Source organism: Uloborus diversus, chromosome 4 (assembly GCF_026930045.1).
Source record: "Uloborus diversus isolate 005 chromosome 4, Udiv.v.3.1, whole genome shotgun sequence".
Lineage (NCBI taxonomy): Eukaryota > Metazoa > Arthropoda > Arachnida > Araneae > Uloboridae > Uloborus > Uloborus diversus.
In genome coordinates, this window is record NC_072734.1 from 99,516,202 (window position 1) to 99,530,994 (window position 14,793).

At 32.5% G+C, this 14,793-nt stretch overlaps 1 protein-coding gene across 1 annotated transcript in view; it reads left to right on the forward strand.

Annotated features, from left to right (window-relative positions):
* The window catches only part of LOC129220725 (cystathionine gamma-lyase-like), a 77,868-nt gene that overhangs the window by 26,282 nt on the left and 36,793 nt on the right, over nt 1-14,793 (forward strand). The window contains exons 3-4 of the mRNA XM_054855155.1: nt 11,443-11,538; nt 14,632-14,741. Coding sequence (XP_054711130.1) covers nt 11,443-11,538; nt 14,632-14,741 — 206 coding nt within the window. The remainder of the gene's footprint in view (nt 1-11,442; nt 11,539-14,631; nt 14,742-14,793) is intronic.

Genomic DNA, 14,793 nt, shown 5'->3' on the forward strand with positions numbered 1-14,793 from the left:
AGAACAATAAGCAATCGTGATTGCTCAAAAAAAATGCCTTCACGGAAATAAAAAAAAGAAAAAAACTTTTATTTAAAAATCGAGACCAATTTAGTATCAAAGCAGTAATTTTGTTAATTATGCAGACAATCAGCTATTTTAATGATTAGTGGAAACATAATATTAAGTTCTCTTAATTAAAGTACGGCTAAATTAGTAGTTTCAAATGTATGTTGAAAAACAGTATTTTGTAAATTTGAGGATATACTGGCAGTTTATAATTTTGGTAGAATCCCTATTATCGATGTTTTTCCCCTCCATCATTTATTTTCACCTCAGAAATAATAACATTGATAAGGTCTGTCACGGAGGTAAGATTCACGGAGGTGAGGAATTTTCCATTATGTAGGCCTAATAGATACATTTTTCAGGGATTTTTTTTTTCGTCGTTGCAACAATCTGCACATGTTAAGCATATGAAAACATGTTCACTTCTTTTTTTACATTAATTTACGTCCCTGAAATTCAAGTTCACGAAGGTGAGAAGTCAGAATAACCACACAAAGTTTTAAAACCAAAATCTATCTTTTTATTTTTCGACAAAAATCTCACAACTTCTTTATTGCTGGTAAATAAACAAGGAGGCTCCTGTAACATGGAAAATAAAATTTGTTGTCATTACTGCCACGTGTTAATGAGGAATGGCATTTTGTGTTTAGGTGATGGAGGTGAGAATTTATTGTGTGACATAACTCCTTTTCCTACTAAAACGAACTAAAACACAATACTAAAAAATTAAATATACGTAAACAATTAGTATTTGAGACACTTGTGAAAGGAATAATATATAAATAAGTATATACTTTTAATTAAACAAGTTATTAAGCAACATAAACAGTCACACAATGTTTGTGACATGCCACGGGGGTGAGAATTCACATGTTGAAAAACAAAAATATACTAAAATAAAAATTATTATTAAAAAATTGATGATAGATATATTTTTGATGAAATTAAAAAATCGTTGTTAAATGAATTGTTACTTTAATTTTTTTCTCCAATCACATTCGTGCTGCCATCTATCGTTATATAAGGGATTGAATTGCTATTTCTTTCAGTTAATGTTGAACGCAAACCCGACTTCTAGCCAGGGCGGCAGATCTGAAGGAACGAAAAAGCAACAAAATTTGAGCTCGAAAACAATTGTTTCTCAAACTTTTTTTAAGTTTTAAATTTGTTTGGAAAAACTCTAATGACAGAAATGTCAACAAGATAAGCTAAATTCGAATCGGAACTGGTGATGTTAATTTACACTGCACACTAGGGATGCGACATCGACGTCGATGTTTAGGAAACATCGATGTTTTTGTTAAAATGTCGATGTTTTACTTTCGATGTTTTTGAAACATCGATGTTTTTAGTTCGATGTTTTTTCAATGTTGATGTTTTAGTATTTTAATTGAAAATTATAATAAAATTTCTCAGAGAAGCAACATCGATTGAGAACATCGATCTTCATAATGAAAAAACGTTCGGTTAAAGACCGAAAGATTCTGAAAGCGTCAGGGTGAAATAGTGCAATATCTTCGCTTTTCTGTATGATTTTTCTTATCGTTCATGCTGCCATCTGGTGGATAAATGTATGAGTATCGATCAATAATTATTATAAAAATAAGGTTGCAAAGCCTTATTAATGGAGGTTCTCCTTCTTTCTTTTTTTAGTATTCATTTATTGTTTATAATTAGCAAAAATATAAATATTCGAATAATTAAAAAGGCTAATATTTTTTTTACGGTGGAAAAAAATGAAGAAATACTTTTTCATTTACATGCATGATTATTTACATTAGATAGTGCAATCTTCTAAAGGAAAGAGAAGAAGAATGCATTATTTTTGGCTGCTCTTGGTATAAATGGGTAAATAAATAAATTTTCAAATTCAGTAATATTTTAACATGATAAAATTTAAATCGCCTGCAATTGATAGTAATAGTAAAATTATTCAAATAGACAAGAATAAGGTAGAGCATTATTAAAGGGTTTTTTTTTTCATTTGCATTATTCTGAATAAGTATACTGCGCATTCACATGAAATAGACTTAATTTATGTAATAGCTACGATTCATGAAAACAGTAATTTAAAATTGGACGAAAAAATTGCAAACATTGAACGTTCTTGGGAATTATGGTATTTGTTACATTTGGAAGATGTAAAATTAATCCTCTGAACAAAAAAGTTCATGTAACCTCAACTGATGAAAGTATTCAGTTAACTTCGATAAAAAGTATTTTAGAAATGAAAAAAAAGCATTAATAGAATTTTTTTCTTCTATTCATTTACTCTTTACAATTAGCATTCATATGAATTAATGTCAGGTGAAAAATAACTTCGTACAATAGAATAAAAGTTATTAAACTAGTTTTTTTGATAATCATATCTTTAAAAAGTGAAAAGGGTGCTGAAAAAATGTCAGTTAATTCAAAGTGAGCAACAAAAATTTTTAATTGGAAAAAAAATTCAAATTCGTTTACAACAAATTTAATGATGAACATATCAGTTAAAAATATGAGTTTCAGTTTTACATCAACTACAGACAAAAGCACTCAAATATTTTACTGTGAAAGACTCTCATATGTGAAACACATTTTCTATGTTAAAATTCCATATGCAAATAGTTTGTGATAATGATAAAGGTTAGAAATGACTACTTAACATCAGGAATTGTGTTTTTTATAATTTTTTTAAATCGAAAAATTCGGATTTTTTTTATTTAGATTTTTTGTTTTAGTCTTGAAACATTAGTATATATCAATTATCATTATTAATCTTTTAGTGCAAGTCCAGAGGCATAGTTCATAGTAAATTTTTATCATAAAATGTTTGTACATTGTGCATCGCAATCTAGAATTTTTTCTAAGTCCCTTCTCTCCCCTTTTTCACGCAGTTTTCAAACAGAATTTTCTCTTTTTATAAAAAGAAAAATGTCACACATGATAATAGAAGTTTTACAATGACAAATAGAAATCCTTGTGTACAAATTTCGTTACTACTAGGTTTCAACTCTAGCTGGTCTGTCCCCCCCCCCTTCCCCAGCTACTACCACCAATCATTCATTTATACTTCTAGGAAACATTGGTGCTACTAAATTTCCTAGAATTATAATTTTTATACCTTTTTCAAGATATATTCTTAAAAGTTGACAATTTTGTATGCTTATTATCAGCTCAGAGTCGACTAAAGTTCTGAAATAAATCCAATTGGGGTGAATAAGGCAATTGTTAATTAATTAATGAATTAATACTTAAAATGATTGAATAAGTAAACGAATTGAACTATGTCACTTTGCCCAGCATGCACTTGACTAATTTAAGAAAACGTTTAAAAAAAAGTTCTTGACTGACAACAAAATATTAAAATATGAGCACCATTTTTTAATCCTAATTGTTATCATTGCTGTTTTACTATTTTACTGTGTTAAATAATCCAGCAACTAAATTAGGCAAATCCATAAACAGTACAAAAACTTCCATTAATTTTTCCTTTTTGCACAATTTCAAACAATCGCCAAATTTTGCTACTTATTTTGGAAACATTTCGAATGAAACTCTTTAGCGCCATTTTATGGTGACCAAAAGTATCTCAGCACCTGGCGATAATATCTTTGTAACGAAAATTAATATATCGTTTTTACAAAGTAAGGAAAGAAGGAGGGAGCATCATCGAAGATATCCCAAAACGATTCCCGCAAATTCGGTAAAATCGCACCAAGAGCCCACAATGATTGAAATTTCCCAAAATAACTAAAGCAAGTATAAGGGGATAACGAGCAACGTCAATAGCAATACAGAGAAGGTTTTAGACTCCAGGTTAAAAAAAAAAAAAGTATCAACAGATTAATCTTTTTAAACATGAGAAGAATAATTTCAGGTTTTGGAAATTTGTATATGCTTAAATATAGTGCTTTCGTTTCTAAATCAATACTATTTTGTTCTTTATACTTATTGCTATTTTACTTTTATGGGTAAGGAAGAAACTCCACTTTTAATCATGTCAAAAAAATGTGTTTTAAATTCTTTCACTTAAACCAGAAAAAAAAAGCAAGTAACGATTTTTTCTCATAATTATTACTGATCCAGGCAATGCCGGGTATTTTTGCTAGTGTGTTCATAATTTGGAACCGTACAACGCTTTCGATTTTGTTAATACTTATTATTATTAACTGCTTGACAATCTTACTTAATGTTAAGCAGTGTTCGTTGATTAAAATCAGCTTGATTTAAGTTATGATTAAAATCATGAATTAAAATAAGTAATTAAAAAGAAAAAAAAAACCCCCGTTGATTTGAATCAAGAAATTGTTTTAACAAAATCATTGATTAAAATCAGTTGATTTTATTTTTATTAATTAAATTTGAATTTTTAGAATGTATTGCTCTAAATTTAACTGCACTGCATTATACAATCTTAACTTCAACTGGCTAAACTACATAGATTATTCTTGCAATATTGCTTTTATTCCAAAATTACAATTCGGAAAAAAGTATGTATAAAAAAAATGCATTTTTTCTTATACACCATGACTTTAAATAAAGTAATTAAGTAAACTTATTAAGTAAAGTAATTGTTTAACACATTATTTTACTCTAAAAATATACATGATGATGGAAACCTTATCATTAAGCCAGGGGTGCCCACCAAAGGGGGGGGGGAAGGGTCATGCCGCAGACTGATCCATTGAAAATTTTATGGGGGTTGTTTTTAGGAGTATTTTTCTCAATTTTGGGGAGCTCTTGATAAGGGCGGGGGGGGGGGGACACTTCGTGACTTTTAGGGGGGTGTGCTCTTTCCCTTTAGGATGAGGGGCACCCCTGATTAAGCAAAGCATTAAACGAAATCGCAACTTCTCTAAACGTTATAACCTATTTCTGAATCTTAAGAATTTATTGAATATTTAGAGAAGTAATGCTAATTTTAAGAGTAAGCTAAAAGGTTCATCAATTCAGGCTGGTTTATAATCAAGTTTTAGCTATTGCCTTATTCACCCCAATTAAATCTATTTCAGAACTTTTGTCGACTCTAAGCTCATAAACATAGAAAACTGTCAAATTTTAAGATTTTTTCTTCTAAAAAATATGAAACATATGATAATAGGAAATAAGGGTACCACTGTTTCCTAGAAGTATATAGTTAAAGGATTGGTGGTAGTAGCTGGGGGAAGGGGGGGGGCAGAGCAGCTAGATTTGAAACCTAATGGTTGATAGTCAAAATTTGTTCTGAAGGATGATTTCTAATTGTCATTGTAAAAGTTCTATCATCATGTGTGACAGTTTTCAGTTTAAAAAAAGAGAAAATTATACTTGAAAACTGCTTGAAAAAAGGGGCAGAAGAGACTGGGGGAAAAATTTCAGATTACTATGCTCAATGTACATGTACAGACATTTTATGATAAAAATTTATTATGGACTATGCCTCTAGACTTGCACCAAAAAATCAAAATAAAAATTCTATGAAACTTTTTTTAAATTTTAAACGCTAAATTTATTTTGAATCATACATTATTTGTGTTAAAACTGGTCTACTTATACCTATTATTCAAATATAGCTGCCATGAAGCGAAAATAGCTAAAAAGTTGCTGTTTCATCTATTGTGTGGGAAATATATTGTTTTTAAATGTAAAGTAGGGTTGGATGGGTTAAGTGGGACCCCTTTTGAGAATAGTTCGTTTTTGAAACCTTATGCATAAGTCTTGAAGCAAAAAATTTTATACTTATTGTCTTATTTTATCTTATATATTATTAATTAACAAAGGTTCTTCATTATTTTCTGAAATATTTCTTTAAATATTCTTAACTATTATATTTTTTAAGAAATCGGATGGGGCTTCCACTTACCCCACAGTAAGCGCAGGGCCGGCTGTAGTAGTTCTGCCGCCGTAGGCGACATTGACTAGTGCCGCACCCCAGTCATCCCCATTGAGTAATAATAATCATAATATAAAATAATAATATGGATTTTGCATATCAAAGCTGTGGTACACACTTTAAGTTGTCTTTTTCATTAATAAAATAGTGCATCTTATATCACTGAAACGGATGTTAATATTTTCAAAAGACTTTTTTAAACCACGCAATTTGCCGCATCTAAAACTAAATTGAATTTTTAGTTATATTCCGAACCGAACTATATATATATATATATATATATATATATATATATATATATATATATATATATATATATATATATATATATATATATATATATATGCTTTGCATGTCCAAGCACTGATACACACTTCTTCACTTGACCGTTCTTGGCGTCTGGTTCCTTTTTCAGCTTGGACCAGGAGCCTCTGCAGCACCACCGCTCACCGTCCTCTGCAGGCGCGGCTGCTCCGGTCCTGAGCTATCCGCTTCTCTTGGTCAGAGGCGTCCATATCCTACACACACTCACACAAACACACACACACACGACTTCACACACATACACTCACACTCCCTACGTGCATACACACAAGTCTACACACACACACACAACGATGCACACGTAACCGCCCTGGAGGAGGGGCAGGCTTGGGGGGACAGGAACCATTTCTAGAAACAATAACCCCAATGAGTAAGGTCCTGTCGCAGTTCGTGATTGCGAAAAACATAATTTGAATTAAAAATTTCAGAATTCAAATTAGTTTTTTTTATTTTTTTGTATTTGATATAAAACTGAAACTCATATTTTAAACTGATATGTTCATCATTAAATTTGTTGTAAACGAATTCGAATTTTTTTTTCCAATTAAAAATTTTCGTTGCTCACTTTTAATTAACTGACATTTTTTCAGCACCCTTTTCACTTTTTAAAGATATGATTATCAAAAAATTAGTTTAATAACTTTTATTCTATTGTACATAGTTATTTTTCACCTAGCATTAATTAATAATGAATACTAAGTTCGGTGTATTTTTTTACCGAAGTTTATTGAGTACTTTCATCAGTTGAGGTTACATAATTTTTTTTTTTTCAGAGACTTAAGTTTACATCCTCCAAATGTAACAAATACCAATTCCCAAGAACGTCCAATGTTTGTCGTCCAATTTTAAATTACTCTTTTTCTGACTCGTAGCTCTTCCATATCCTAAGTCTATTTCATGCAAATGCACAATGTATTTATTCAGAATAACCCAAATGAAAAACCGTTTGATAATACTACTTTATTCCTGTCCCTTTGAACAATTTTATTATTACTAACAATTATAGGCAATTTGAATTTTATCGTGCTTATATATTAATAATTTGAAAATTTATTTATTCACCCATTTACACCAAGTGTAACCAAAAATAATACATTCTTCTTCTCTTTTCTTAATGAGATTGCACTAAAGTAAATAATTATGTATGTAAATAAAAAAGTCAATTTTTCATTTTTTTCCATCATAAATGCTAAATGTAATCTTTTTAATTCTTCAAATATTTATATTTTGGCTAATTATAAAGAATAAATGAATACGGAACAAAAAAGAAGACAACTTTAAGGGCTTTGCAACCTTATTTTATAATTAATCTTTGATTGATACTCATACATCTGTTCACTAGATGGCAGCATGAACGATAAGAAAATCAAGTAGAAAAGCGAAGATATTGCACTATTTCACCCTGACGCTTTCAGAATCTTTCGGTCCCTAACCGAACGTATGAAAAAGAAACAACAACACCAACAACAACAACAAAAAAAAAAAAACATGGTATCTATAATTGACCCAAAAACATTTAACTCTCAGAATCATTGACATCACCTAAATTTGAAAAGGGCAAGAGCTGTGCTCTTTTTAGCTTTTTAGCATGCAAATTAAGCTCAAACAGGGTTGACAACTGCTCCGCATCAAACTGCGAAACTCCTGAGCTCCGCAAAAAAGTTCCGACAGAGCGTTTTCAAGCATGACATAGTGTTTGAAGCTGGTTTTTATTTTGATACTAGGGCTTAAAATGACTATTAAAGCTGAAAGCTCAAAAACAATTTTAGCAAGTGTTTCTCTTTTTTTTTTTAATTCCCTTTTTTTTTTTTTTTTGCAAAATACCGAGCTGCTCCACAAAATTCAAAATGCTTCTTAAAATCACTACAGATGCTCCTCAAATAGTTTTTCCAAAGGTCGGCTCAGATATATACAGAATCCTCATTGCTTGGAAAATAACATAGAAAAGAATCAAACAAAGTAAATCCGCAGCTGCTTGTGTTAAGATTATCTGAAATTTCCCAAAACTATTTCCGCTTCAACGGAGTAATGAATGCATTCAGAATAAACATAGAGATTTTTTTCAGTGATATTATAAACAATATTATAAACATAAACGACGGCAGGAAAGCTTCCTCCAGTCTGATTTGTTTACTTTTTTCTGTTAACTTGCGAAATGTGGTGTTGTACGTAGTTGGTTAGAGAATATATAAATATAGTTTAATATTAGCTTTACTTGGAAATTTCTGAAATAATAGCTATCATCTTACGAGTTGACGCAATGCCAAAAAAGAATTTCACTGGTCCACTAAGAAACATTTGTTAGAGATTATCATATATGTAAGTCTGTAGTGTACTATATTCAAAAATGTTTGTTATGTATTGATATAAAGATCGATGTTTTGAAACATCGATGCTTCAAAACATGATGTTTTTGATGTTTTTCAGTCGATGTATCAATAACATCGATGTTTTGAAACATCGATGTTTTTCCATCGATGTCGCACCTCTACTGTACACATAGACACATTGATGGGTGACGAAATGATGCTTCACTCAACAAAGCTTCAGTGCAGCCTATCTTGAGGCTAGGCCTTTTTTCAAGCAGTTGAACGAATCAAATCGGTCAATTGTTTTTGGTTACGTTTCATGTTAACAGTTTTCTTAAACAATTCATAATAGGCCTTGCCCTTATTTCCCCACTTAACACAGATTGTCTTTCTGTACAATTTGTCTACATTTTAGAAGCAGAAATAATCTTTCACATGTATATCTTGCGGTTGAGCAAGTTCACTGTGAGCTTCGACAAGCATTCAATGCGTTTATACAGTAGTTTTTTCCAAAACTATCAGACCAATGCTGTCCAATGTCCATAAATCGCAGTTTGTTGGCAAAAAAAATCGGCATGTTTCATTTTGAAGAAACATATACCGATTTATGGAACTTTTGCTATTGTGTTGTTGAAAATCTTCATCGGCTGTTAGAAGGAGATGATGGCGCGCAGAAGTCCGTACGGTCCCTAAACTGATGTCCAGCATCAACTAAAGGATGTTCTTTTTAGAAGTAGAGAACTTTAGGTTCAAATAAAACACAGTTAAATGTTGTTAATTGCCATGAACGTTGCTTTATTCGAAAGAAGATTCTTTGCCATTTTTATTTAAGTATCATTTCTGGCATATGCCTGCCTCGACTGGCTCGCAGAAAGTCTAATCGGAAAGTCAAAATTTATCACTTTTTGCAGCAATAGAGGCCGTATGCCAGTTGGCGAATGTTCTCTTCCAAGACGTCAATCGTCTGTGGCTTATCGGTGTAGACCAGAGACTCCACATAGCCCCACAAAAACTAGTCCAACGGTGTTAAATCGCATGATCTTGCAGGCCAATTCACTGGTCCATTACGCGAAATTATTCGTTCACCGAACGTTTCTTTCAATAAATCAATTGTGACGCGCGCTGTGTGGCATGTTGCACCACCTTGTTGTCTATTCATGATGAAATGGCAAACCGAACTGAACACAAAACAAGTGACAGCTATCAAAATTGCACACATATCAAACAGTGTTGCCAACTTAAAGTTCTATACAGTCGAGTCCCAACTTACGCGAGGGATGCGTTCCAAGATTCCTCGCGTGAGTCGAAATTTCGCGTTGTGGAAAAATTGTAGGTATAATTTTTTTTTAGAAGAATACCAAATTCTTTTAGACACTTATAAACACCCCTTAGACTGCTTTAAAGCATTCCTCAAGTGTAAATTACAGTTTCTTACTTAAAGAACTAAACTTTTACTGGATTTGAAAAATTAAAAAAAGCTGTTTTATTCAACATGTAATATTTTAAGGAGCACAGAATGAATGATCAAAGATTTAAACAAAACAACACGGTATGTACAGTGGATTAGTAATAATAATTATGAGTGAAAAAAAAAACAAGATGATGATTTATGTTCCATCATCAGATTATTATTTAAACATTTTAAAATGCGGTCGCTTTGCCTTTTCTTTAATACGTTACCATTTATGGCAACAGTTTATCTTCCTATTATCTTTAAACCACAATACAAAAGCAGCTTCCATTTTCATAATATTTACTTTGCTTAGACATTACTCTGCAAGCTTCAATATTGAAACTAAGTTCTGAACTTTTACGGATATCGGTATAACTTTGATATACCCCCCAAAAATTACGCGCCAAATCTGGCACTCCCTACGGACCATTTAAGGTTGCTGTTTCTTATTTTAGTGTTGCCAATTTAGTTTTTTTCAGTTTTTAGGTTTTTGTTGTTTCCAAATTCAATATTTTCTTGTATTTTGTACCATTTTTTGAGGTTTTTTTTTTTTTTTTTAAAGTTTTGCGGCAACAATTTTTGGATTTCATATATGTTTTAGCGCCATTTCATTTATTCGCCATTTCTTTGTGAAGTGATCAAGCAGATTTCTCATTTGCTGTATTTTGCTGCAAATCTGGTCGTATTTTCCAATTATATTTTTTTCTATTAATTATTTTTATCTTTTAGCTTTCAATATGCCTACTGTATGTAGTGTTGTTGAAAAGTTTCAGTTAATTTTGAGCCATAAAACAGGTATTTTGCTTGGCGAGAAAAAAAAGTCACCAAATTTCCGATTTGGAGGGGGGGGGGGTATATCAAAGTAGTTCCCGGATATCTTTTTGTTTCGACTTTTTAATTGTATGTATGGTAGATTCACTCAATATTTTGTGTCGTGCTACCGTTGACGTTTGGTAGTTCTTCAAGCATATCTAGAATCTTAACAATTTTTCGTCAGAAAAACTTTTTCCTCCCATCTTCACAAACTTTAGATGAAACCGCGCACTAGATGCCATTATATTTTGTCAACTTTAATATTTAGAATGAAAAAAAGATAAATGAAAGATACTGATTAGTTATTTGATGCACTAACAGCGCGATGTGTAGACTAGTTTAGTGTGGGAACTTTCACTGTCAGTGATGCTAAACGTATGTAATAATATTCTCGAAATCAGCATTTAGTAGCCGATACTTCCTTCGAAAATTATTCGTGTTGTGGATGACGAATTAGCGTTAGCTATAAATTCAAAAAATACGCGTTATAGCCATTTCGCGTAAGTTGAATCGCGTTGTAGCGAGAGTCGACTGTACCTCTAAAAAAACACCCTTTACAAGTAGCTTACGGTTCCATACTTGAACACCCGGCATACCTGTTTGTTAAATGATTGATTGTGGTTCACGTACTCCTTTTCTAGCTTTGGTTTACCCAAGCGGCACATGTGCTGTGGTAGCGGTAACAGAACTTTTACAAGCTGGGGATCATGCTATTCTTTTTGACTCAGTTTATCATGGTAAGTTTTTTTGTTTTGATCGTTAAAGCATATTTGCATTCTCGATATGTGTGTTTGTCTGTTTGGAGCTGAGCGTTATAGCAGTATAGAGCAAAATACAGATGTATTTAAAACTAACAAAGAAACCTTAAAACCAAATCCCGGAGAGGCCATTTTGTCAATCATAATGAATTAAGGAGATTATATGTTCTAAATGTTGAGTCACTGTTAAATCTACCAGAGCGTGTTTAAGAATGGTATATTAATGAATTAAAGAATGGCGTATTTAATTAATGAAGGAAAGAAATCTGCATAACTTCATTCCTGTTAAAAGTATTCGATGTTTTAACTACTCAAAAGAGTAGATGCGTGTGTTCTTAATTTCTTTGACACTTACAAAATATATTAGATGTAGAGTTTGACACTTTCAAATTTAAAGAACTTTTTGTTAGCATCAGGTATTCATTTGAAGAAAAATGTTATTTTGTTTTATAAAAAAGGATGTTCACAACAGCAACAATAAAAATAAATACTGCAGATAAAGTACAGAGTTTGTGCAATTCTTCAGTAGTAATAATAAAAGTAAGTAAATTTTAAAAATAAACAGGTATGTTGTAGCCATCACGAAACTTTCTTCTATATCTTTCTTATGAATTCTGATCCCTCCCTATGCTTGTCGAGGAAGCAATATTCCCAACGAAAACAAAATTACACACGCAAAAATTTGACGACCATCCCAATTTTCAAATTATCGCAAAAGTAAACTAAAGAGCGAAAACTGAAAGTTATTTTAAAACCCTTGTATAAATTACTAACATTTTATTTTTTGACAAACACAAGGTGGCAACAGTTAAAAATATTAGATCATTGACATTTTCCAGTCATTTTCTCACAATTAAAATCACGCGAAATACGCAGACGCAGGCACGCATAACTCAAGAAACGTACCATTGCTCCATCCCCCCTGGAGGAATTCGCGCCAAAAACTGATGGGCACAAGTTCTCATAAGGACACATATGTGTACCAAATGTCGTTCGATTTCATACGGTAGTTTTTGCTGTAGAGTAGTCACAAAAAAACAGACACACACATTAGACACACGGACACACACACAGACGTTTTTCGAAAAGGGTCGAAAAGGATGCAGCACACCTCAAAACTCTCAAATCCGTCAAAATTTGAAAATTTGCACGAAACCAATACTTTCTTCTATATATTAGATATAGAAGAAAGTAATACAAAAATAAGAGACAAAATAGAAATAGTAGGTTTTTTAGCAAAGGAAAAAATAATAAAAAACCTTTTGGAATAGTTCTGAAAAATTTCGGACGGGGTGTGAACGCTAAAAAACCACCCCTAAAATACGGCCCTAAAATCTACTAAGCACTATATTGGTATGCTAGATGCTTGATAAATTAATTTTAAGTTTTTGAACATCGCCCAGGCCAAAAACTTTAATGGTAGTATTTTATTTTGATAATGGTTTGAAATATGGTCCTTTACTATGATTTAGGTATTTGTTTCTTATCATCAACGTCAAATTGTGCGTTGTTTTCCCAGACTGATCAGAATTCATCGAATTTTTTGTTACATTTCGGTCACAACTAACACTATCGTCGTAGGATTTCTTTTAAGCTTCTGAATGCTTGGGAAAACGGAGCTATTTATCTTTAGTCAAATAGCTTCTCCCATACGACCAATTCCAAGCTTAGTTTTGGTAAAACAAGGCACCTGAAAATTTCGAGTATACTAGTGGATTCAAACACAAGCCAAGGCAAAATCAAAACTACATGCAATATACCGACAGCCCGGTTAGCACATCCAGAGAGTGGAACCTGAGGCTTACAGATAAGAGGTGGGGTGTGTGCGGAGAAAAGCATATCCAGAGATCCTGCAGTTTCGTCCTTGTTGTAGACTCAATAGTCTGGGATAGCGAATAAGCGAGCTGAAGGCAGAAGGGCTTAAAAGCAATAGGTGAGGTAAATTTATTTTATCTACCAGTTTGTTTTCACTCTCAGCTTCAATAAAATGGCATCTGACTCCAGATCGGTTATTCACTATTCCAGACTGATAAGTCCACAATAGCCGCGTTCATAACGCACTTTTCGACCCGGTAAATCTCCGTTCTGGATCCACAAAAAAACCGATTGAAAAATTCCCCGTTTCCATGTAAAAAGAGGTTCTCCCATTGTACCAGAGAAAGCGGTTTTTACCCAGCATCCTTAGCGGCTAGGAGACGAACTTGTTTCGCGTAATGCATTCTGGGTAAAAACACCGCTTTTACTCCAGAAACTAGCAGGAGTAGAGAGATTCCACATAAACAACGCAAATAACCGGAATGCGGTGATAAGCAAGCTTTTTGCGGGGTCGAAAGTGTCCATGGAAACGGCCCTAATATGGACGGAACTGCCATCTCTGGATGGGATAACATAGCAAGGCTGTCGGTATATTGCATTATGTTCCGCTTTAGCCCTGGCTTGAGGGCGGTGACTTAGTGCATTAACTTAAAAGTTAATGCACTAACAGGTATCGGATGAGTGAACTTTCGGTGTGAAACGTCAAAAATAGTCCATACATTGGCTCATGGGCGCCCACTTAGACCATTGTAGACCTTAGACCATTTTCTCTATGATCTAAGAGCGCCCATATAGGGGGGTAAGTGCGGGCTCAAGACCTCCTTTAGAAGGCGAAATTTCCTTGCTTTTAGTACGTTTTTCTTTGCAAAAATGTAAAAACATTTCTTCTCCAGTTATTAATGAATAAGTTGTCAAATTTTAATAACTCTAATCTGTACTGAAATCGGTTTCCATGGGAAAGTATACTGTTAAACCAGGGGGAAAATATCTTACTCCCCCCTTCAAATTTTGCGTATGGGCACTCATGCATTGGTTAAAACGTTTTCCTAACATATATTTTTTCTAATTTAGATATGAGATCTTACGGAAGCATTTGCAAAAAAATTCGCAAGAAATACCAGTCATTATTTTGGAATTTTTGAAATTTATTTTATTTAGTACAAATGCCGTCTTTATTATTTAATTTAGTTGAAAAAATAATCTTGTATTGACAAACAGCTTCCACTTTTTAATTTATATGCTTTCATATATTTATAGGTACCAGAACTTACCTAAGCATTTGCAGTGATTTGGAAAGAATCAGCGTTTCGTTTGTTGATTTACGAGATCACCATCAACTGGAGAAACACATTCGAGATAATACGAAGGTAAACTGTCATAGAAGATTTCAATTTCTATTAAAAATACGTATTAAAGCAT